Raw genomic sequence first — 26,592 nt, forward strand, 5'->3', positions numbered from 1 at the left:
AGAATATGAGCTATATCCACAAAAGCTGAAGCTGTAACCCAAACTTAACCCAAACACGTGATGCAACTAATGTGACCGTCAGAGGGGGACAGGGCGTCATCCAGAAATGCACGGGTGGAATGACATCTTGAAAAATATGCAAACTCACCCGTGTTGCTCTTTCAGGAAATGAAAAACTCTCACCAGTGCCGAGGCACACGGGAATGATCGCGGCAACACTGACAGGGATGGTGCAGCCTGTGCCAATGAAGCACTCACTTTCTTTGCCCCCAACCGGCCGTCAGACAAACAAACACAAAAATGAATGCTGTTAAAGCAGCAGTGGAGAGCTCAGAAGGCTCGCAACCACCGCTGCACTCGCGCTGTAGAAACACCAGCCCTGGGAGAGACTTCCAGAAGAAGCACCGACACACTCGCTCGTTGAATATATCAACACTCTTCATATACACCATCATGAAGACCAATCGGTTCCGAAGCAAAAGACAAGTGGTGCTTGCATCCACTTCCGTATTTATACCCGTGCTGCGGGGCGGAGCGTGGATGCAAAGCTCGCACGGCAATGTGTGCATTGGCTCGTTTTATCAATACTCGAAGATGACAGGCTCCCTAAACGTGATCCCGATCAGTCGACACGTCGACTACGCTGAACGTGAGCGACTGAAAGGGAACTTATTTTTACAGTGTAGATAGAAACATAGATAGATTTGTCATTCCAAAGTCGTAAGAAATTACAGCAATTTATACTTTATAGGAATAACGATCAGTTTTACAATGGTTACTGCTCTGAAATAAAACAACCTTTATAAAACCACCTTTATGACGTATGCAGCCAACAAAGACACAGCTAATAACTAACAAATATGTGAGGGCATAGCTCATGAATATTTAATGAATTACAGGACACTCAGAAGGACACGACTCAATTAATATTCACACGGTATACCTTAATTTCACATTTGGGCGTACATACAGGATGCTGTTTTTAAATGGAGCAGAATGTCCTGTTGAAACATAACTTGCATAAAAAGGAGGGTAATTTTTTTGATAATACCTGTATTATATCAATCAATTAAATTTACCAGTGCAGGCAAATAATTTTCCGCATACTGTACACAGTAATTTTCAATCTCAAATGTTCACGCCGTAGAGCCCTGCATCTGCTGAAAGAACTCGCTGTCAGTAATTTCAGCCTATCTAGAATTTCACTTAAATTGTAAGTCAAGGGTATACAGCTTGTGTCAGCCAGTTTGAATACAAGAAAATCAAAGCTCACCCTCAGGCTGCTCCAACAAAGCCTCGCAATGGTGGAAAAAAGCTGGCATTTTTAGTTACCTCGCTGTGAAACACAAAACGTGGTTTTAACTAAAAATCAGATTCCCTTTTTTTTGCAAGTTAGTCTTTCCGAGAGCATCCTCTTGAAGAATCTGCTGTTTTCACGGTTATCTCTGCCTTGAGTTTACTAGCATTACATCCCATTTCTCTATTCAAAGACATTTCATTGATCATTGTTTTTTTTGTCTTTCTCTTAAAGGGATAAAAATGAAATTAGTCATCATTTACTCACCCTCATGTCTTTCTAAACCTGTATGACCTCTTTTTTTGATGCCACGCAAAATGAGATATTTGGCAGAATGTCCAAACTGCACTTTTCCATACAATGAAAGTGGATGGGAACCAGGGGCAGCCATTGAAATGAGCTGCACCAAAAGTCTGCAGCTACTCTGAAGTGTTAGAGATATGACAAACAACCCATTCACTGTGGGATAATTTAGATGAAGTGAGAAAGATTTAATTCATTTGATGGTGAAGATTTTATTCTCATGGGTAAGAAAGGCGGCATCACTTTTGTCCTCATTTTATCAAGTAATTACTCCAATCTTTGTCTTCAGGTTGACTCATTGGGCAGTATAGCTGCTATTCCCATGGTTTCTGAAAGAACCTCAGTTGAACTTGAGGATAATTGAGATAATGATGATTGTGCTCAATGCATATTGCTAATTTGTATTCACATCGGTTTGTTTAATCCATTTAAGACGAAGTGCTCATGACAGCAAGGTCACTTGAGCTGAGTAAATTCTGTCGTCTCAACTGTAATTAACATCCTAACAATGATGGCATACAATGTGCTGCCATATTTGATTTCTGACTTTTTTTACTGATAGCTGCCAAATGATCCAGTTCTACCAGAAAGACTCGGGAGGCAAAATAACGTAACAAGTATGCATTTATTAACAGCCCAGCAAGCAAGTCTGTAGCTCGCAATCCGAGGGTACGGAATCTGCATTTCCTGCCTGAAGACGAAGGCAGGGGCGCAGCCGACCCCCTGGGAGGTATGGGAGGGGACCATCCTGGTGGTGGTGGGGAGTATGAAGGGGAAGGGACAATCCTCATGGTGGTGGGGAGGATGGAGGTGAATGTAGGCGTCAGCATCTGCGAACTCAGACATGTGTAAGTACCGCTCTTTTATACTGCAAGTATATTAGAACGCGATTGGATAGATGAGAAAGTAATAAGTGACGTAACAATTGAGTCTTCCTGGCAGAACTTATGCTGAAGCTTTCATTTCTGCTTCTCAACGTTTTTTTATTTCTTGGCCATGCATGAGCGTTTCATTTTACATCACAATTGCATGCGGCTGAAGTAATGTGTCTGATTTATTATTCTGATATTTTTATATAATCAAATTTATCTTAACAATGGTCAATAAAACATCTTAGCAATGTACTCTGTCTTTGTATTCATATTGGTTATTTGTTTTTGAAAAACTTGTGTAGCTTTTCAAGAAATGTTTTCTATGTAGTTTATTGATTACATAAAAAAGCTAAAAAAAATGTTGTGTGTTGTAACCATCAATTAAAATGTTAATTGTTAAATAAATGTTAAAATGTTTTTCATTATTACACCATGTGTTCACAAAACATTTTCATTTTTCAAAATACAAATGTAATGAAGTATTTATTCATAAAAAATAAATATCATTGTTTTTTGGGGGAGTCGCACCACATGACATTTATTTTATTTTTTTTCAAGAATATAATTCTATTTTTCTTCATTATGATATCATTAAACCCTTATTTTTTTTACTTCCTAATCCCCAAAAAAAGAGAATTTTTTTTTTATAAGAAAGAAAAACATGCTCATCATAGAAAAGGTGTATTCAGGATGATGTATTATTTGCATTTTTGAAATTTTTGAATAAATAAATAAATGCATCAGTACAAAAGAGAGCATCGTGTCATTGACCCGTGTTGCAGTTCTAAACTGAACCTCATGGTTTTGTACCGTAGTAATCATCATCTGTCTTTTTTGCTTCCTACAGAATGAATACACGTGTCCCAGACCGTTACCTGGAGCTTGGATTGGAGACATACCGACCATACACTAAAGGGAATGTTTTGTTCCACAAAAATAATCCACCGGCGGAGGATTTGTGCCTACCTGCATTCCACTAATGCATCAAGCTTTGTTCTCATGAATCCACTCATGCTGTCAGTGCTTCTTTAATAGACTGTGCTGGATATTACAAATGGCCATCTGAGAGACAGTCAGAACAGAGCATATTTTACTAAAACACATTTGGAGGCCTCAGTTTGTTCTTTAATGCACCTGGATACATGTGTCAGATGGGTGAAGAAGCCTCCGGTGGGCCATACAGAGCATGGTTAGTGCTCAAATAAAGAGCAATGGAACATACCAATGAAAGCTATCCAGCCTTTGATGAATCACTCAGCGTCATTTGACGCATATGTGGACCTATACATAAACTATAAACTTTGTTAATATACCCTAAAATTGACCCTTTCCTTTGTTATTTAATGTAAATCCTTGGAAAATTTGTGTATCAGAATAACTAAATAAAACGACTGAGTTAAAACCTTTATATTTGCTGCTTAATACTGGATTTGGTATGCTTTGAGTTTCTGCAAACCTCTTTGTACAGTTTTATTTGAGGAGATTCTCAAATTGACATGCCCTTCACGACAGTAATAGACTTCTTACTGTTTTACCAAATAATTTAAACATGACCTCTGATCTCACTGACTATGTCAACACTGACTCAATGTTTGAGTGTAAATATGTAGTCTCATTTTATAGGAGAGTGTGTAAGCAAATGTCAAGATCTGAATATAGAGGTATCGTTAAAGTGCTAGTTTAGAGGAGCGTATCATTTGGTGCTGCTAGTTGTGCAGAAATGATACACTTCACCTTTAAAATGGCATGTGTGTTGGAGAAGGGTCATAAAGAGCACGTGTGTGAGTGTATTGGGTGGATATTGATTTGTTCAGGTTCCACCTGCCCCTCAATCATGAAACATTGCCATTTGAAAGTGTAATTTACTTTTATGCTCCCCCACTTTAATTTAATAATTACATTTTTGTAATAAACTGTATGAATTGTACACCACCAAGTTCTGTTTTATAATGAGAATGTTGTCAAAATCAATGGTGAGAAATATACATTTGTCAAATGGAAATTAGTATTGATCAACTTATTCTATTTTTATGAATTTATTATTAAAACTCTTTTTAGCAATATAGATTTTCCAGAAAAAAAAAAAATGTTACTGAGAAGAACCGAGTAGGCCCGACGCATAATTTCACTTGTTGGACATTTCATGTAGCTCATTTGTACATGGAGTATAGAATGCACTACCAAAATTAGTTTGGGGTCTGTCATTTAAAAAAAAAAAAAATGTTTTAATGTTTTTAAAAGAAGTCTCTTATGCTCATATGCTTATTTTTGTGGAGACCATGATACATTACCATTTAAAAAATGTATCTAAAAAATAACAATAATTGAGCAGAAAATCAGCATAGAATGATTTCTGAAGGATCATCTGAAGACACTGGAGTAATGATGCATTCAGTTTTACCATCACAGGAATACATTGCATATATTCAAATAGAATACAGCTATTTTAAATTGTCATAATATTTCACAACATTATTGTGTTTACTGTATTTTTTATTTAAAAAATGCAGCCTTGGTGGGCATAACAGAGAATTCTTTCATAAACATATATTTTTTTTAATTATTCCAAACTTTTGATCAGTAATGTAAAGTTAATATGTTCATAAGGTTTTTACTTTAAAGCTTAGATGGCTGTTTGTGTCTCAAACTTTGGAATTTGCTATTAAGTTTGTGTGACTAAAGGGGCTGTTCACACTGACCATGATTTGCAGCGACAAAATCACCGGAAGACACTACTTTTCAGTAAGTGTTGGCGATTTCTGGCAACATAGGCGACGACGTGGGCATTTTTTTTCTCATTTGTGATATGATTTTTAAAAGCTATGGCCAATTACACACTGCCAGTGGCATCATCTACTAGCAGCCAACAGTACTGCAACCTTCAGCCATTAAAATCTCTGTCATTGTGGCCACAAGTTAGTAAAAGAAAGTTCAAGCTACTTGGCTGCACCCGCATGCTCAAGCCAAGGAAATGTCCTCCCATATTTCACATCTTTGAATGCTGTCAGATCAATATTGGCCTCATAACCCTGAAGGAGAGCCTCTCATTCAGGGTTTGTGCCAGCCCTGCCCTCTCTAAACAAAGAAAGTTCAAAATTCTTCCGGGAATGCCATAAGTATCACTAAATATGTCATTTCTCAAGAGGGGGCTAACATGAAGAGTTTGTCCCGAACCAAGTCCTCAAGGAACACGTCAAGCTGTCTGATATGAGGTCCAGATGGCATATCAGCTCCGGTGTTTTCCTAGTGTTGCATCTCTCCCCTTCTCTCTCTTGCCTGCCGAAGCGACGGCTAAACAGACACAGCACTGTGTTTGACCATACTCTCCCCATGAATTATTCATCAGCCCCCATCCCTTCTTGTTCAGAAAGGAGTTTTGACATTTTGCCCAGTCAACGACCTACTACTGGAAGAGTTCTGTGTTCAGAGGACCCGACTGCATTCAGATATTGGCTGTTGTGTGCTCTATTAACCTCAATCATGATATCCCAAAAGTGCTCAATTTTTCAATTATTTTTAAGTGTGGGCTAGACATGAATTAGACAGACACCTTTGGGAACATTCACGCAGGAAGCGTTTTTGCACTACACTGCTTTTTCATTGTTTTTCTATGTAAATATGTGGTAGATGAATGTGACAATTGCTCTCACGCCTTTCATCAGTTGAAAAGCATTATTGCATCACGGATGATTGACACATGATCATATAGATTGATGTGTCTGCGGCTGGAAAAGATTAGGCCTCATGGGAATATGTCTCAAGAGGAAGAAAACTCGGCCATTCTTGATCTTTAGCCAATGGTTGCACATCCTCCAGGGAGCTTGAGGTTGGAGAAACGATGCAACACCCAGCCAGAAACTGTATTTCCAGAACACATCTCACAGCTAATTAAAAGTTATGAGATGATATAGACTGTCCAGTTCACCCGGCCTTCCAGTTCACCCCATAGACTGTAAAAAAAGATAGACGACGCCCCTTCGCTCCATAGACAGTAAAAGAAATGGACACAGCGACCCCATTGGATTCAACGGAGACAAAGTGAAGTCAATCAGAAACTCTTACTTCCTGGGGGTCGAGCGTACTGCACAGACTCAAACTGAGCTTGACGACGTAGATGTGACGTGAGCAACCCGTCTGTCTTCTAGTAGCTGTGCCAAGAGAAATCTGAATCATTCCCTTCCGAAACTTGCAGAGACAGAGAGTGTGAGTAGGATGTGTCCATGAGCTAGGAGCAGGAGAAACGTTTGCTATGTATTCTGATTAATTATTTTGTCACTTTGCCTCCACGTCTCCCCGATTGCCCGTGAGCTTCTCCTCCTGTCCATACGGTAATTCTCTATTGTGCGACAGAGAGTCGCGTGGTTATGACGCAATCGCCTTTTATACATTTTCGTGTTTCTTTAGAAATAAATAATGGACAAATGGAGTCTTTAAACGCCTCAGATGTGAAGTTATTCGCTGTCAAAGTGAAGCCAAAATGAATGGGAGTCCATGGGATGCTTACAGCAGGTGGGGGTCCGCTAGCCAATGGCGGCGCCCGGGGGTACCTTCAAAATAATAGAAAACCCTGCCCCCCTGCTTCGCTCTCTTCCATTGATGAGAACTGAAGCCGCCAGAGTCCCGATATGGCGCTGACATATTGGAACTTGAGTCTGCGCAGTAGCGATCTCGGGACCAGACCTGCGCAGTAGTGAGCAGGAAGTAAAGCCGCGAAATCAACGCTCCGCCCTCACTCACTCAGGGAGAGTGCATTCTGCACACTTTTTTAAAAATTGATTGCAGTACGACAAGAGGCTTGTTAAAATAAAGTAAATACAATCTCCTCAGTCCTCCGAAGATCCCGAAAAAAATGTCCGTTGGTGCTTCAGTGACTACTTCGCTCAGAAAACCTGTCAATCACAGCTGTCAATCATGATGTTACACCACCGCATCACGTAACTAACTAAAAACCAACTTATTTTTGAAACCAGACACTTGAACTTACATCAGCGTGATAAAAGCTACAGCAAATGAAAGAAACCACCTTTGGAAAAAAGATATTTGAAGTGTAATTTAATTGTTTAGTTGGTCTCACGTCCCGTTGAATAACACGGGGAGGCGGGGCTTATGATCTATACTAGGACCAGTCACCGGGGGGCGATCGAGACGTTTTGGCTTCACTTTTCAGGGCTTGTGCGGCACGCTTGGTTCACCCACACAGAAGTACAAAGTATGGTTAAAAAAGACCCACAACCTGTTAATTAATATGAAACCAGTAGTCTGTTTTATCCATGAGCCAGCAAATGTTTAGTGTTAATGTAGTAAAAGATGAGAACTCTTTAGCATCTCAGCTGTTTTAATGATATTAAACCCCCAAAATAAAAGTTCTGTCATCATTTGCTCACCCTCACATTGTTTCAACCCACGACTTACTTTCTTCCGTGGAACATGAAAGGAGATTATGTACAGTTATTTACTAACTAAACAACGTCACACTACTAAATAGAGCTCAAAGCCTTGTCTATGGCCCTGTTCTTATTAAGCATACATATTTTAATTATTCAAAAGCCAGGGCTTATGGGTATTCCCTCCTGACACAATGCTCATGACTTAACAATATGAGGTTTATTGTACTTAGCGTTAATAGCTTTATTAATGTTTTATTTAAATTAGCTTAACTGAAAAACAAATTGGCTAATCAACAGTATATTACAGAACTAGCTTGGCCAACTGGATCAAAAAGAGACTTTAAGCCTATCAGTATTTTTTAATAAAATGTGGAGGTGTCTCTCAACTGAATAAAATATTAATCAATATTAATCAAACAGAACATGCATGAATAGTGTAAACAACTTTTACATGAAATGTAGCCTAGGTTTCTATGTTCAGTGAAACTATAGAACTCCAGTTTTCTGAGCTATGAAAGACCAGCCTTGAAAAAGCAATACAAGTTTCTTCAGGTTTAAAATTGAATTACTGACCCCAAACTGTTTATAGAATCCGGCAGTCCAACGGACTTGCTGTTCATACGCAGGCGATCTAGTTTTGCCCACTCTTTTCCGTCAGTCTAGCAAAATTGTTTTGAATCATTTAAAAATGAATCAAATATTGTTGACTGAATATCAATTTTTTAGTTTGAATATGAATATTTCAAATACACATTTCATAAAACATTATGAAACCTAAAATGCAGTGAATACAACAAAAACATTGGTAACAAATTACAATATGGTCTCATTTGTTAAAGTCACAATGAAATGGAAGTTGTGATAGTAAGGTACATCTGAGTGAAACTCAGTTTCTTCTCAAACAAGAAGAAGAAGAAAAAAAAATCGGGTAGGACTTGATTTTGTCCATGTGGAATTGGTTGTGGTTTGCTATTGGTCGATTTCATGTGAGTGACAGGTTGTCCCGCCATACAGTTGTTTATTTATGTTACTGTTAATGTTCATTTGTAAATGTTTAAATAAGCTAAGAATAATGAATGCTGTAGAAGAATTGTAAGTTAATGTTAACTGTTGAAACCTCATTGTAAAGTGCTACCAAAACATCACAGCACTGTATGTGATTGAATCATTTCTTTGCACGTCAGGAAGTGTCTGTGACGGCTCTTGATCTCATGTGTGAACAGCTGAGTTACACACTGATTGAGACACAGTTGAGACCCCCCCCATTTAGAAAATCTGTCATTCTGAATATTACAGACCGCCATGTGGTGCAACGTGTCATATCACAAGAGAAGGGCACAGATAACATTATTTTATGCATTTCTCAGAGGCCGCCTTTCACCTTATGGATCTAATATGAATTTGGTGCATTTCTTTGGATCAGACACCTTCAAACTGCAAACCAACCCGGCAATCTGGCAAAGCCAGTGACGAGTTGTAACATTACACAATTCTGACTTTTTTCTTGAAATTGTGAGTTTATATCTTACGATTCTGAATTTTTCTTGCAATTGCAAAATTATATCTCACAATTCTGAAAATATTCTTGCAATTGCGAGTTTATATTTCACAATTCTGACTTTTTTCTTGCAATTGTGAGTTTATAGAGCTGGTTAGTCCCGCCCCTTCCGTAAAACCCCGCTGGACCTCAAAGTTGAAAAATCGTCAATGCAAGTGAATGGGAGAAAATAATTATTTTCTGGTCCCGTTTGAATTGTGCCATGAATGTGAACATAAGCTGTCTGTGAATTTTTTATATAACTTTTCATGTTACGGGTTTGACAGTATATGGTATGATTCTTCGGCTAGCAGTTGTGGAAAAGACATAAAGAGAAAGACTACATGTCGCCTATGTGACGTCACCCCATAAAGTTGACTTACCCGTGGTTTTCACCAACCTCAACGATTTTGTCCTCTCCCTGAAAGAAGGCGATGAAGTGCACCAAAGACACAGCCATGTTTAGCGGGATCCGTGAGCTAGTGTCCGTGTGCGAGTGGTGTTGACGTTTCAAACGCGTCGAGAGTTGTAGTCCACAAAGTGCTCTCACACAAAGTCTAACCGTATCAAACTTCTACCCGCTAAATTGTAGCATTCTTTACACGAAAAGTTATATAAAAAATTCACAGACAACATATGTTCACATTCATGGCACAATTCAAACGGGACCAGAAAATAATTATTTTCTCCCATTCACTTGCATTGACGGTTTTTCAACTTTGAGGTCCAGCGGGGTTTTGCGTAAAGGGGCGGGACTTACCAGCTCTATATCTCACAAGTCTGACTTTTATCTTGCAATTGTGTTTATATCTCGCAATTCTGAATTTTTCTCATGATTGCAAGTTTATATCTCACAATTCTGACATTTTTGTCCTTGCAATTACATGTTTATATCTAACGATTCACAAGTTTTCTCTCAATTGTGAGTTTTTATCTCACAATTCTGACCCTTTTTTGCACCTTTTCTCTTGTTTTTACTTTATAGCAGCCTCTAAAACCTGATGGAAGGCTTCCATCTTGGCTCGGATACACCTAATCTAAAGTTGGTGCATTGCCTCGGATCGGACATCTTCAAACCGCAAACCGATGCAGGAGCTCTGCCAAAGCCCTGGACAAGTTGTTACATTATGCAATCTTTAGGCAGTGGATCCTTTGAGACGCACACAGCTGCTCATGGGACGTCCAAAATAATAGCCAATCCACACGGCGAGTGGCTCTAAATGAAGACTTGTGGCTTTCCGGCCAGACGTGGAGGTAATCAAGCAAATGGAATGGAAAATCAGATTCACAATCACAAGAGACTCATCTTTCCCGTGGCTTCTGGCCAGAGCGAGCGGAGGAAGTGCTGGCTGTGTCATCTCGCCACTACTGGAGCCCATAAATTGGACGCATACAAAAACATGTTGGTCAGGGCAGGGTGTGATCTTGATGGGGTGGGCGTGAGGCAGGGAAAATGAAGAGTTGATCCCCCGCGAGGCGGCGGTAACGAAGAGAAAAAAATGCTCCTTTAAGGGCCGCCAGAAGAGTTTGATCACCCCTTAGAGAGCATCCGAGCATGACAGGAGCTTTTTCCATCAACTGTGTAATCAAGCACAAGCGATTAAATCACTTTCACATCTCAGCCTCCCAGCGACGTGCCTGCTGTGCGCGTGTGGGCGGATACACGTGTGTCCGTGAGTGTGTGAGTTACTGTACAGTGCGGGTAACGCTGAGTCGCAGTGGCAAGATTTGCTCGAAATGTATTCCATCTATAGGCCTATCTGACGGCCTGTCTTTCTTTTATTTTTTTTCATCTGCGCACAACGAGAGAGCAATTACACACATTTAACACGTTTAAAGAGGCCTTGACAAACTTGTTGCATTTCCAGCATGTTTTATTCTGCTAAAGCAATGAAACCAATTGACATTCCCATGGAGTTTACAGAGAGGCACTTAGTGTGCATGACAATATCTTTTATAGCTCACGGAGTGTTTGCTTCAGTTCTGTGCTTTGATGTTTCAAATTCCTTTCACATAACACATTGTAATTATATGGGGGGCATTAAAGAAGCTTAGAAGATCAAATATGGAAACTTCAAAATACAAGTTCATGATTTTTTATAAGATAATATAACATTTTATGCTGATTTTAAAATATTCATGCTTAAAGTCAATAGATATCCTTAATTCATGTTCCTGGCTTTAACGAAAAAATGTCTGCAGGCTGTAAACTTTCATCACAAACTTTCTGCGCATATGAAACACTTCTTTCCTTTAACAGAGTGCAACAGTCGGGTTCCGGAAGCAAACTAAATCAAATTTTCTCCATAGGGGAATTGATTAACTATTATTAAAGACTAATTGATGGTAATTTTTTTTCTTAAAGCCATCTGCCCACATTATTTTTTAAATCGTCTTTAACATCAGAATTTCCAGTGACAAAACTATACCCATAATTTAGCAAAAATCTCCACCAATCAGAGAATCGTGACAAGCCTTTCATGCTAAAAGCTCCGCCCACTCCTATGAAGCACTGTGAACTACTTAAATATTTAATGCAAATGCATATTTTACAATAAACAAGATATATTGTTTTTATACAACCAACATCTTTAAATCAGTTGTTTTATACAGTATTTCTCCATCCTTAATTTACTTATATCATTTGCAATGCTTTTTTGGGATTGTAATTCTTTTCGTCATTAAATCATTTGTGGGTAAGTACAGTAGAGTCTTGTACAGTATATTTTGGCTGGCTTTCAAATACTTTTTTTGCTTCAAATAAAAGTTTGTAATGTGATTCAACACGTAACTGCATGGTTTGGTTCATTGCATGTAACTCTTTAACCAAGAAAACCACTCAAGAAAACATAAGTAAAATGGGTGATGTTAAATTATTGTTTTTGAGATGCATTCTAAGCCAAGTTCATTTAGTCCACAAAATTACAGACGAAAATGTTTATTACATTTTTCTTAACAATATTTTATGATAGAACAAAAAAGACACATCAAGATTATAATTGAATGATTTTAACTTAAAAAACTGAAAAAAAAACAGAGACTGCAAGATATCGATATGTTTCTTTTAGAAAAGGAATAACAATCATTAAAACAAATATAGATTAAATGCTTTATTGTGCAGTTATGTTGCCACATACAAGACAAATTTGTTTCTGAAGCTAAATTAAACACATATATAAAGTGTGACCAAACTAACAATTAACAGTCTCTACATGCAGTATCACCTAAAAGTTTGATAGTTCTGTATACTAAATTATTATTTCAAAAGCTTTGATTAAAGCTTAGTATACATTTTTTATGTAATTACGTGGTGCTCAAGGCTTTCACCTACAGGCTGTATGAAATATTGTAGGTGAGTATACAGAGTGAATATTAGTGTCAAGAGTGTTAATACTGATTTTGTACAATGCTACTGTTTCTGGGATATTATATGGAATGTTAATACATTATTAATAAATATGTATACATTTTTAAAAATGTTTGGTTACAGTTCAATTCATTATAGTTTGACAATTTCATTGCCTATACTATTGTCATTATCTAAAATGATGTGGCATTGTGCATTTATACACAACGAGAGCCATTACACTCGTTTAACGTGTTCAAAGAGGCCTTGACATGAGTGTCCGACATGCTTTATTCTCATAATAACAATTGAGATTCTCGTGGGGTTGAAAGAAAGAGAGGCACTCAAAGTGCTTGACAAAAATACATTTATAGCTCACAATGTGTTTGCTTCACTTCTGTGCTTTGATGTTTCATATTTCCTCCACATAACACATTATGCCACGCAATTTCATGACGAGGCAATGAAAGTTAGTTTATATCTTGGAAATTAAAATCTGGAAATATGATTAAGTGCAACATACAACAATGAGTGATTATACTGTAATGATGTTCTATTTTTTAAAATACTGATACTTCAATTAAACAACAGACCATTTTTACATTCTTAATTCACATTCCTGTTCTTTCTTCCACGCACACACACAAACAAAAGTCAGCACACACTTGCTGTGTATCTGCAACATTTCTATGCCCTCTTATTTTTCTATTCTGGTATGCAACACTCTTTTCTATTATAGTATACAGTGCTATGCATACGTTTAGACACCCATGCTAAAGTTGACTAAAAAGAGGAATAAAAAAATCATCTTTTGGAAATTGAACTTAATGCCTTAATTACATTTTTTTGGAAAAATCCAATCTTTAATAAGGACACCAATTTTCTTTGTGAATGAATAATGTATCGTAAATAAATAAATGTTCTTCCTTAAAATACAGGGTGCATAAGTTTGGACACCCTATGTTAAATTCCCATAGAGGCAGGCAGATTTTTATTTTTAAAGGCCAGTTACTTCATGGATCCAGGATACTATGCATCCTGATAAAGTTCCCTTGGCCTTTGGAATTAAAATAGCCCCACATCATCACATAGCCTTCACCATACCTATAGATTGGCATGGTTTTATTTCAGTTAACCTAATAGCTGGTTTGATTTGCATTGAGAGATGATCTTATGGAAAGTACTCCATGCCAATCTCCTAAGAAAATTGGTGTCCTTAAAGGTTGGATTTTTCCTAATTTTTTTAATTAAGGCATTAAGTTCAATTTCCAAAAGATGATTTTTTATTCCTCTTTTTAGTCAACTTTAGCATGGGTGTCTAAACTTATGCATAGCACTGTATTTTCATGGACCAATCAATTTCCAATAAATATACAATCAAGTCCCGCCCCTTTTTTCCTCACTAAAAATCATGTTTCACTTTGAAATACATACCATTATGGACGTAAAATGTGTCATGTATTTTAAGGTACAACTACTAATTAACTACATGTCAAGAAAAAAATCCCTTTAGATCCATTTCAATCCTAGTTCTGGTTTGGCCAACAGGTAGGCGGTCACCAGTGCGGCTGCTGTCATTACCACACCGAGGAGGTAGTAAGACTTGGACGACTTGCACTTTGACTCCTTTCTTGGGTTACTGTGTTTCAGGGAAGCTCGCACTGCGTCCAGTTCCTCCTGGGACATAGAAGAAGGACACATCTGAGCTAGGACCTCCATAGCCGCCCGCTGACCGGACTGAATTGCCCCGCTAATGTATCCACACCATTGGGTGGCCGTCTCAGTGCCTGCCCAATGAATCCTGACAAAGGAGACAGAAATTAATAGACATTTTAAGGTGTTAATACTTTCTGTATTCTTTAAAGTCGGCATGAAATGGACGTTACGATAGTCTTTTCTTCCTTACTGTGATGTATATCAGAGTTGAGGTATGGTTTACCTGGTATTAAGATGTGTTTTGGTCGATTCAAGGGGGAGGGGAGGTTAACTTTTTAAGATTACAAGTGCAGAAGAATAAAAAATAACTAATGATGATGTGCACAGATTTCACAGATAAAAACAAAACAAAAACTAATTGTCAATTTTGATGTCATGGTGACTGTAAACCAGTATGACTGAGTATTAAGGGATGTGGAAAATGTCAAGGTGACTGGAAATATAAAGACTTTGTATTCATGGTTGATGACTGTCAAAATGAATAATGGCTAATAATTAGTTACCTAAATCGAAGTTTGTGCTAATAGCAGTCATGACTCTTCACTCTCGTATGTAATTGCGCATTCAAAGGCCTTAGACTCCACTACGGTGTCTATTATCTACTTTACAACATATGCTTATGTGTAACCTCTAGAATGGTCAATCCATTAAAAACATAATCATTTTATACACACTGTATATATTTCTGTCATGACAACTCTCTGAGAGATTGGCATGGTAATGGATATTGCAATGTTAATGTATTTGGTCTAGGCGGAATAGGTCTGCTATGCTATACAATGTAATATGTGTATGTTACTGCTGCACATGTAACATACATGAACATATCACGATTTCCACAAAAATATTAAGCAGCACAACTGTTTTTAACACTAATAACAATCAGAAATGTTTCTTGAACATCAAATCAGAATGATTTCTGAAGGATCATGTGACACTAAAGACTGGAGCAATGATGCTGAAAATTCAGCTTTCAGTATAATAGTACTGTATTTACTGTATGTTTAATCAAATAAATGCAGCCTTGGTGAGCATAAAAGAGACTTAAAACATTTGAACAGTAAATATAATTACCTGGTATAAATATATTCTATAAATAATACAAATACATTTTTATAATTAAAAAGGTGTAACTATATATTATACAATAATTAAAATATAAAACTGCAGTAAAATTAAAGTTAAAACATATCAAGCATAGAATTAGTTCTGGCAGGTCTGACTCTCAGCTGATCCTTGTCTACCTATAGGAATAGAGAGCCTAAGTCCCTCCCCTTCCGGTCGACCACCATGGGACCAGAGAATGTCTAATATGGCGAGAAGTTTCACTCTCACTACACTTCCGGCTTCTGAACTGGTTGCAGTTCCTCTCTGATTCCATATGAGGGCGCTCACAGGACGAGTGCAGAATGAATGGAGGTCTATGGCGCTATACCAATAAAAATCCACTTTTCTCAGGATATAATTTTTTTGTCTAGTAATTTGAATGTTGTATTCGAAAGGAGATGCAAATAAATTACACACTGCTGGGTGTTAGATTTTTTTGAGTCACTTATTTGCTTTAAAAAGTCTTTTAAAGTGTCAATGACGTCATTCACATGTACGACCAGAGATACTGCTTCACGGCAGTCCTTCAGTCACTCTGGTGCGTTCGCGCTCTGCACTTTCTTTTCACTCGAGGCATCGACAACACAGCTGACACAGGTAAACACACGTGCTAGAAGAGTTTTTGTTTTGTTTGTTTCTGGTCCCGCTGCGGATGACACGATGCCATCAAGCGGTATCTCTGGTCGTAATCAGTCCTTCACTGACCAATCAGCGTTCATTAGCAGAATGCTAGCGTTTATGGGCAACAACAACTCAACCTGTAATAAATCGAAAGGACATAAGTACTCGTTCATTCAACTTTCGACCTAAAACCCATGTTGAACTTGCAAAATCTACAATCAGATCTGAGATTTCTCAACGGCAATCGGGTGAAAGAGACACATTTAGCTGTCTAGCCCCATTGACTCCCATTCATTTTGCACTCATGGCGATCGCCCCCAGTGGAACTCTGGTGGAACTACAACCAAAATTCGGTACAATAGGACTTAATAGGGAGTGGGCAGGCTCTCCGTAGACGGGCTCTGATGGGACCTTATTTCGGAAAAATATTGTATGGTAGTCAATGGCGAGAGACAACAAATATTTTGATCTCGTTTGAATTGTGCCCTGATTTACACATATGATGTTTGTCAATTTAAAAGATACATTTTAAAGTCAAGAAGGTCGCAGCTTGATGTAAAACTGCTGAGGTATAAGACTGTGAAAATACGTAATTACAAAGACTACAAACCCAGAAGGCGCACATGCGACGTCATACCTTTTCTCTCAATGAATGAAGCTAACTTTACTGAAGCTAACGTCTGTCATTTTTTCTATAGTCTTACATTATAATCGTAGCGTTACGCCGTCATGCCTGAGTGTTTTGAGCCAGAATACACACATACGAGCAACGGATCTTGTGACGTACATAGTGCGAGACGAGAGATGTAGTTCATTGAGCGATTTTCACATTAAACTAAACGTTACTCTTCTGTTTTATGACAAACTGCGACTTTCTTGACTTTCATAGTTACCTTTTAAATTGACAAACATCATATGTGTAGTTCAGGGCACAGTTCAGACGGAATAAAAAGATAAGTTATCTCTCGCCATTGACTTCCATACATATTTTTTCCGAACTAAGGTCCCATGAGCCGGAAGCGGAGGGGCGGGACTTAAGCCGTTTCTCAATATGCGTTCTTGTCTGTACTTGTGTTCTTGTGGACTTGTGAAACGTCATCAGTCGCTGCCCAAGTACTGTGCCAATTCAAAGTTCACATCTAGCCAAGTCCAGTTCGAATCCCCGGATGTGTTCTTGATCCGCCCCTTTTACCGAGGATGCATCAAGAGGTGACTTGTGCGGACTTGACAAGCCAGGTATCCCAGAATGCATCTCACACCACCAACCAGCAAGCGTCAATAGCAGAGGAGAAACCCCGCGTAATTTAAAAATACTGCTATAAATGTGTCACGAAATGTAGTTTTAAGAGTATTTCAGGCGAGAATGTAGTTGTTTAAAGCTCAAATCTTTGGTTTATTTATAAAGATAGCGCCTATTTGAAAATTTGATCTGACGGTTTCGGAGTTGTGAGAACCAGGCAATCGGACGCTCGGCGCTCGTACCCCGCCGAGAACAGCCTTTCCTCGGCTTCTGCTGCTGACTTGCCGTTGGCTCGGATGTCTCTAGTCTAGTGGTATAACCTTTTACAGTCTGGGTATAACATGAGATTTAAATCGTCTCGTGTATATCCAACAGGCGATTTATTTACTTTATTTGTCTCATTTATGTATTATTTGTTCCCTGGCAAAACGTTTTAGCTGAGGGCAAAGTGAAGTTATAGCTTTATTTAACGTTAGTCTATTTAACTATGTAGCCTAGAGAGCTGACTTATGTTTGACTGAATCGTTGGCTTTATTATTGTATAGCTTCTTATACCTTTTAGGCTACTTATACTTTTAGAATGGCTATTATTGATCATTAAAACTGACATTTAGCAAAAAAGGTTATGTCATTTTATTTTATATATTTAAAACATATACAATATTTTATTATAATAGCCTACATGTTGCCTACATTATCTTCACTGTATATACATATATGACACAACCCTGTCTCTTTTTGCTAAATGTTCGTTTTAATGATCAATATTATAATGTTTTTTATTCATCATATTTTAAAAATGAAAACAAAAAGAGTCAGGGTTGTGCTTTATATTTCGTGTTGTTGTAAATATGCAGTGAAGATAATCTTGCGTTGCCTGAACCTCATTTGTGTGGCCATTATGTTAAAGATCTTTTTTAAATGAAAATGAAAAGAGGCAAAATGCTGGTTTATGACATATTTTGTTTTATTTGTAGCCTAGATATACATAAAGAGATAACCGGAGTTGCCAGAGCGAGCTGAGTGACGCGAAGTACGCCGCTGTTCCATTTGCAGAATTATCGGACTCGCGTCCTCCCGTCCTCGGGAGTTCGTTCTCCTGAGTCGAACTTGTCAGTCCGAACTACCAAGGACTCAAGTCCGAACTTTGCGTACTTGGTATTGAGAAACGGCTTTAGGCTCTCTATAGACCCCTTCAATGTTTGTAAACATCGAACGCCTAGGTTGGGTGCGCGCGCAGCATGGGGTCAGAAAAATGGTGCGGCTAATAGACCGGCATATATATGCACTGTCTTTGCCATCACAGGAACGGGAACAGAACCATAATAAATTTGTTTTAGCTAATGGCGATTGTCTGCCTGATTAGAGTCCTGCACGGGTTCGGACGGGTGACCCGCAAATTTTGCTCAAACGGGTGAAAAATATCCAACTGTGTCGGGTCGGACACGGGTCTAAACACGGGTTTAAAACTATCACATGCAAACGTAAAAATATATTCAGATTTTTAGGAACACGTCTACAAAAATATGCCTGATTGCCTGTATTTCAAGTTGATAAAATAATTTAAAATCCACATCAGTTTATTTGCCCACGCGCCACGCCCTGATCTTTCACTTTTAAAAATGTGGAACTTCATCGCCGAGGAACCACGCGGATAACTGTGGTAACAAACCAAGCAGTTCTGTCGAACAGTACTTTTTCAAATTTAACACTGTTAAGTATGTGTATTTTTTATATAATAAACGGGCAGACTGGGACAATGCTACGATCAAAGATGCTCGTGTTTGTAGTGTTATTGTGTTATTGACAGTTATTGTGACAACAACGGTATAGTTAAGCCCTGGTAAGTAAACAAATGTTTTCTGTAAACTGTAGACTGGTTTAATAGTTAGGTGAAGTTCGATATCTGGCATTAATTGTGACCTGTGTCATGCTACTTAGCAGATAGCAGCAGTATCTGAACCATAGACTGTAAAAAAATAGATCTGAACAGATGTCGTCTATTAAAAAAAAAAAAAAAAAAAACGGATGAGATCCTGCAGGAATCCTGAAAAACTTGACTCCACAACCGGTGTGATTTTCACAGTCCACGACGCAACAATAAGGCATTTTTTCTTGACGAGAAATTCTCTGGTAAACACACAATTCAATGGGATGGAATGAACTTTCTGATCCCGACATGTGCACTGCGAACTTAGAATTTTCCTGTGACGTCGACCGTGAAGGGGTCTATACAACGCCTATCACAGCATCCCTATATATAAAGCCCATTCAGTATTATCATCAGCTTTATCGTGTTGCTCACGAGCTAATTACCCTCATCCATAACCAGCTCCTCCCCGTCCCGTCAGGACTTAGCATTCTGATATTCCTCTTCTAATCAGACTCCTTTTTCTTGAGTTAAGTTGAACATTAAATTATTGAACATTAATTACATCTGCAATACATTCATGTTGGTTCTGTTCTGTTTATCCTGGGGGATTATCACTGCTCTCCCTGCTCTTATCCATGCTAGGCTGCATGGATGGGCAGAGAGTTCCTCGCCCAATCCAAACTGTTAGGTAAGCGTCAAGCATCTTTAATGATAGTGGTCCTGACAGAATTACATTTATGCATTTAACAGATACATTTTTATCCATAGCGACTTACAAAAGAGGAACAAAAGCAAAAGCTATTTACTAAAAAAGTTAATATCTAATCTGACAGTCCTGGTAACTCCATGGGATGGTTAATTTATGCACATATAAAACAACTCAGTCAACCTCCAGCAGATAATGCACACATTCGTGTCTGTTGTGAATTTAACAGAAATAACTTTTAATTGGGTTCTCAAAAATGCTTATTGCTGCATTCAACAACATATTCCCCATGCAAGGCCATTTCCCATCCACCACACTGTTTATTCTTTATGCATTATGGATGTGTGGACTTGAAGAAAACCCTTAGGTATATCCCTTACCCACAGTGTTTTCACCTATGCTCTTTGTATATGCGAATCACTTCGAAGACATGAAAGCGGTTTGTTTTCTATTCCACCATCTATGAAAGGCAAGAGATGCTCTTCTAACTCTGGAAATACTGCATCAAAAGCAGCCAGCATAAATCTAACAGTCTAGTTCTGCGGTTTTCAAACTTTTCTGGCCAAGTATCACCTTCAATCAAAATCAGAACATCCAAGTACCACCTTGCCACAACTTTTTTTTTCTCTCTCTCTCTCTCTCTCTCTCTCTCTCTCTCTCTCTCTCTCTCTCTCTCTCTCTCTCTCTCTCTCTCTCTCTCTCTCTCTCTCTCTCTCTCTCTCAGAGAGCAGGATTTATTTAGTTTGAAATGACGTTACACAAGTTTGCACTTTGATTTCTCTTGAAGTATATCAGGGCCTTTATAATTTTACAGAATCTTGTCGTGCACTACAATTTAAACGACTGCCCTTGTGCTGTTCCAACACTCAGGGCAGGCTGTCTCGAGACATCTTAAATGGGATATTTTAGAATTGTGTGCAAGTGTACCAGTTGTTAATTCATATTTTAGTCCTTTTAATTATTCACATCTAATATGAATAACTTCTGTAGCTAGAAAGAATGGATGGAGATTTAATGCATGAAAGAGTCTTGTAGCATCTGAGAGATCAAGAGCTTCAAGATCTCGTCGGGAAACCCAAGTGGGTCAAGGACAGATTACAGCCCTGTTTCAGAAAACGTCTCATTGCCCGCACAGGTACCAGAAAGAATGGGAAGTCTGTACATGCCTCAACCACCTTTACATGATGAACTCATTCCTCTCCCTATGGATTTAATTCTATTATGGAAATTTCCCCTCGATTCCAGCCCCAGCCACCGCACGCTATCGCTTTCTCTCTTACACGCTCTTTCTGTACGTTCTCCTTGGGCGAGCATTAGTTCAGCCCTGTCAATCGCTTAACCGGCCCATTTCAAATAGCTTTTGAGACGTTTTCCCCTGAGAGCGCTGTCCTTTTGACATCATGCAAGTCATGCATTCGGGTAGCATTTGCACTTCAAGGTAAAATGGGCATTTATGTACTACTCTCACTTTTATCTTTATCTGCAGCTAATGTCTGCTAAAGTCAATGAGATCTCCAATTAAAGTTCACCCAAAAATGAACATAGTCACTATTTACTATTCTTTATGTTTTTCAACCTGTGTGCTGTTTTTTTGTTTTTGTTTTGCAAAAATGAAGTCTTTCAATATCTATGTACATACAAGGACAAAACAGTAAAAAAAAAGATTAAATACGATTAATATTAAACATTATTATTACAAAATTAGTATTTCAAATAAAATTGAATAACATCATAAATAAATAGTATAAATAATAATAATAATAATAATAAATTAAATTAATATTACAATCTGTTTTGGTGCCTGGACCACAGTTTTTTTATTTATCAATAACAGTAATTAATAAATGCTGTTATTATTATTATTATTATTATTAAATATTCTAATAGTACCACAATATGTTTTGGTACTAGGATCTAGGGTTTTCACAGTACCAAAATTCCATTAGTCGGTACAAATACCAGTAAAATGTCACGATTCTCTGTACCAATTTCCGTCCCATAGCAGAAATAGTGGGAACTATTTTATTTATCTATTTGAAAAAAAAATAATAATTATTAAATGAAATGAGTAAATAATACATTTAAACAGCATGTAGTAAATACTGCTTTTATAAAAGATCAAGTGAAATCTGAAATCAAGTTTGTAATAAAATCAAGGACAAAGAAAGACAGGTCTATTAGTTTGCATTCACACTCTAAGGATTAATGCATTTTGACATGCAGTATCATATTGCGCATTTAAATACAGTTGAAAATCCAGAAACTGTGCAGTGTACTTTGCAGCATGAAAAACAAAACTTTAATTCAAATGTGTATGGGTTATAAACACAAAGCGATCAAAGAGCGCTCCCTTTATAATCACTGAAGCTGTCAATAACTTAGGCTATGTTCAGCGCCTGCTTACTGAGATTTACAGTCCTGCGGAAACTCGAAAAAGCTGCCTACACGGCACAATGAATCTCTTATTTACACTGTGTTTACCCTTTGTTGGTAATAATGAAAGGATTTGCAAGCCTGCAGAACTAAATCGCGCTGTGAACAAAAGGTTTTGAATGGTTGAGTGGCCACTGCGTTCACACACTCAACAGCTATGTCTGTGATGCAGTTTTTTATTTTGCAAATATTTACTGCTACAATGATCAATGCATATCATAATCACATTTTTTTAATTTCAGTACCGACCTGGCACTGAATTAATAACAGAATTGAACTAAATAATAATAATAATAATTACTATTATTATTATTATTATGTGGTTGTGGCACTAAAAAATAGAAAGTGGACTAAGACCTGATCACAAAAAAAATGAACCAAAATGAGAACTGAGCCACTTTTATTGGCCAAGTTTATTGATCAAGTTTTTTCACTCCAAGACCATAAAAGTAACCTATATGCCTCATGCTCAGTATTCAAAGTCTTTAGAAGGCTAAATAACAGTGTTGTTTGGAACGATATGAGGGTGAGCACATAATGACAGAATTTTATTTTTTTGTGTGAACTATTCCTTGTAGGACAGAGGAAGCGGTGAAATGAGGGATTGGGGTTTTGAAATAGGCTTTGTTGAACATGAAGGGTTTTGGCCAGTGTAGTGGATTGGTTTACCTGTCGAAGGGCTTTCGAAGACTGGGGTGGTAATACGTTAACATCCCGGGGGTCATTACATTCACAGGACAGCCTCCACTATATTCCTCCTTTGCCCAGTCCTGAAAAAACAAGACAACAATTAACATTTTGCAGCAGTCAGCGTCAATGTGAAATCTAATTCCAGGCTAATAAATGATCTGAGAAACATTTACACTCTGTGGTTTGATGTAGCTTGTCCTTTATTTCTTAGAAGAGACGAATTTATTAAGCAGGTGCCTTTTGCATTGACACTAACAAAACATTTAGAAGTCTGGCAGACAACATTTGGCAGAAAGTCATCTTGTTTCTCTTCTCACTGAGCAGGTTACTTTTATATTAATGCAGCTTCACATTATCATAAACTCCCTACAACCCCCTATTTCTCACTTTTAATAAGGTCACCTTAATGAATTCTGTGTGGATTAGACTACATTTAATGAACAATTATTCATTATTCATCATTAGAGCCCTGTAGCCTTTCTTCACGAAATACCCTGCTGGCATCTTGGTTAATGTTGAATGTTCTTAAATGCTCTTGTGGATTTTTGAAGGTAGTTGAAGCAAAACCCTTAAACAATCCAAGCATGTTAACTTGTGAATAACTTATGTATAAGATTTTATTAGAAGGTTTTGGCATCTCAAACAGCTCTATTGGTAGTATGCATCACCTTTCTACGAAAACATGAATAACACAATTACAGTTAACAATTAGCTTGATACAATCAGCTGAATAATAAACACCGATGCTGTCTCCACACCACTAGGTGTCAGTATAAGTCTAAGACAACTGTCCAGCACAACATAAAGAGCAGAAAAAAAATATAGGGTTCTTCTCAATACTCAAAGTGATGCTTCCTCATTTCCTTGCTCCTACACGTCCTCCAGCCTGTGACTCGGAAACTGATCAAAGAAAGCCATCTTGAAGGACATCTCAATTTTCTAATTGCACCGCGAGGAACAGGAGGCTTCCAGAGGAGCTGAGCGAGGATGCACAGGTCTATCCTATGCAGAAGTCTTTCTTGTTGAGAAACCTGATGCATGTACTAAGGAAGCGAGGACGCACACATTAGAAATGAGAAGCACCCATAGACTGCAGCTTTGTTCGAAATCGCCTCCTATTCCCTTAAATAGGACACTATTTGAGGGGACAGCCATTTGTAGTGGTGTTCAAAACCATAGTGGATGTCATCGAGTGCACTTATTTAATCCCACAATGCACCGCGATAATGAGTTTAATAAATAAACCTAGCACACATTGGCCCTCATTTATCATTCTTGCGTAGAAACGGACGTATATGTTGGCTAAGATTATGCTTACACTCCTCTCACCGCCTGATTTATGAAGCTGTGCGTACCTTTGAAATCCAGGTGTACGCAATACCTGCCCTTGATAAATGCCGCGGCTGAAAACGATCGTCATTAGAATAACACGCCCCTATATATTCAAGTCTCCGCTTCCCCCACCCCTCATTTTCCGCCATGGACACACGGAAGACGGCAAAGAAGAGAAACTTCTTTGAGAAAGAGAAAGAGAAACCAGGGAAGTGGAAAGAAACAAAATTGATTTCTAGATTTTTATTATTAATGACGCTTATTGTTATTTAGAAGAAGAATGTCGTTATTATTATTATTTGTATTTTTGTTATTATTATTATTTAAAGGTCCCGTTCTTCGTGATCCCATGTTTCAAACTTTAGTTAGTGTGTAATGTTGCTGCTAGAGCATAAATAATATCTGTAAAATTATAAAGCTCAAAGTTCAATGCCAAGCGAGATATTTTATTTAACAGAAGTTGAATACATCGAACGGCCCGTTTGGACTACATCCCTCTACTTCCTTCTTTAATGACATCACTAGAACCGTTTTTTGACTAACCTCCGCCCACAGCAATGCTCCCTCAACTCTACCGAAACTCGTTTAATGTACTTGCGCACTTCTTATAACTTACTGTTTACTCAGCTCTTATGGTGATTTTCTGAAGTAAAACTGACGCTTCATCTTTTGTGTGATGTACAATAAACTTTATTAAACTCATCAGTATATGTTTGATCATCATTCAGACAGCAGACTTGTAGGCTATTAATAAATAATGGATACATACAAGCAGATGACAAATATGTTATAATAACCGTAATTAAACTACTAAACTATACCCGTTTCATCTCTATACAGCACTCTGACTCTGTAGGCATTATTGTCCGACTCGAAATGAACACCGTTACTGAGAGTTTCTGATATTATCATCATTCCGTGAGATGAAATTGTCCTGAGAGACTGAGCGCAAGCTTATGAAGCTCCGCCCCCTGGGTCGTCCAGCAGCAGCTTATTTGCATTTAAAGGGCACACACTAAAACAGCGTGTTTTTCTGTGCCCCAAAAAATGACAATTTAAACATGCTGTAAAAAATGATCTGCTGGGTATTTTGAGCTGAAACTTCACATACACACTCTGGGGACATCAGAGACTTATTTTACATCTTGTGAAAAGGGGCATAATATGGGACCTTTAAAAGAAGAATGTCATTTTTATTATTTTGTCAATCTGAATTATTTTTTGGTCATTGAAAGCCTTACTGAACCCAGTCCGTTCACACCTGCCGGGCCTAACCCTGGCCCATCGTTTCAAAGAATAGTACAACGGCGAGCGCGTCAAGTATAAACGCCTCGTCCGTTTGGGGAGGTGTGCGCGCAGTCCGCGGAGACTCGCGCTGCGGAGCCAGGCGAAAGTATAGGCTAAACCAGGCTTCAAACGTCAGGTAAAGTGCACAGGCTCGCAACTGAAGGAATACATATGCCTACAAATCAAATGCTTTGGTAAAGTCACACAAATTAAACAATGAAGTCCATGTTGCACAAAAATAAACACTGAAGTTTATAATTACTATGTTGTTGTTTTTTACAGTGGGTCATAATATATCATATCTTTTAGTTTGTCAGTGCGTTTTGTGGTGTTAGGAATTGTTTTTCTGTGCATTTCCGCACTAACTCAAAACGTGCGTACACCACCTCCTGAGCTGGCGTAGGATTTGAGCGTGCCGTACGCCAACGTCCATATTGATAAATCTCAAAGTCACCATGGTTTTGGGTGTACGCCAGGTGTACGCTGGAAATTTGGTGTACGCACTTTTGATAAATGAGGGCCATTGTGTTTGCAAATACATGTTAAACTCACTTGCAGAGATGCCATTTATTGCATGACTGTGAACCAAGCTGCTCTAAAAACAGCTACACGCATGCAAATGAACACAGTGCCGGTTTTCACTCACACGGCACAGCAGCCTTTGATTTGATAATCACTATTTGATAAGATCTAACGCTATTTCAGTTTTATATACTGTAGATTAAACACCATCTGGAGGTTTTCTGAGTTGATGCACCTTTGCTTTCCACAATGCACCCATAAGCCCAACACAAGACATCTCAGGACTCTCTGAGTTGAAAAGATAGTATATTTCCTTTCTCAGT

The 26,592-nt window shown here is 38.1% G+C and overlaps 2 protein-coding genes across 3 annotated transcripts in view; one reads left to right on the forward strand and one right to left on the reverse strand.

The window, feature by feature from the left end:
- The window catches only part of lrrtm4l1 (leucine rich repeat transmembrane neuronal 4 like 1), a 62,805-nt gene extending 58,329 nt beyond the window's left edge, over nucleotides 1-4,476 (forward strand). The window contains exon 3 of the mRNA XM_081355269.1: nucleotides 3,320-4,476. Within this exon, the coding sequence (XP_081211395.1) occupies nucleotides 3,320-3,385 (66 nt within the window). The 3' untranslated portion in view covers nucleotides 3,386-4,476. The remainder of the gene's footprint in view (nucleotides 1-3,319) is intronic.
- Nucleotides 4,477-12,493: 8,017 nt separating this feature from the next.
- The window catches only part of LOC308683838 (putative flavin-containing monoamine oxidase A), a 63,757-nt gene continuing 49,658 nt past the window's right edge, over nucleotides 12,494-26,592 (reverse strand). Inside the window, exons 11-13 of one of the 2 annotated variants that reach the window (XR_014029293.1) lie at nucleotides 23,108-23,208; nucleotides 14,073-14,543; nucleotides 12,494-13,515 (exon numbers count right to left, since the gene is read on the reverse strand). Coding sequence is in view for 1 of the 2 variants with exons in the window: in XM_081354642.1 (XP_081210768.1) it covers nucleotides 14,252-14,543; nucleotides 23,108-23,208 (393 nt within the window). In the remaining variant the exon portion in view is untranslated. Of the gene's footprint in view, nucleotides 14,544-23,107; nucleotides 23,209-26,592 lie in introns of both variants that reach the window. The other variant, XM_081354642.1, reaches the window with a different exon arrangement.

The sequence above is a fragment of the Scardinius erythrophthalmus genome (assembly GCF_964197995.2).
Source record: "Scardinius erythrophthalmus genome assembly, chromosome: 23".
Lineage (NCBI taxonomy): Eukaryota > Metazoa > Chordata > Actinopteri > Cypriniformes > Leuciscidae > Scardinius > Scardinius erythrophthalmus.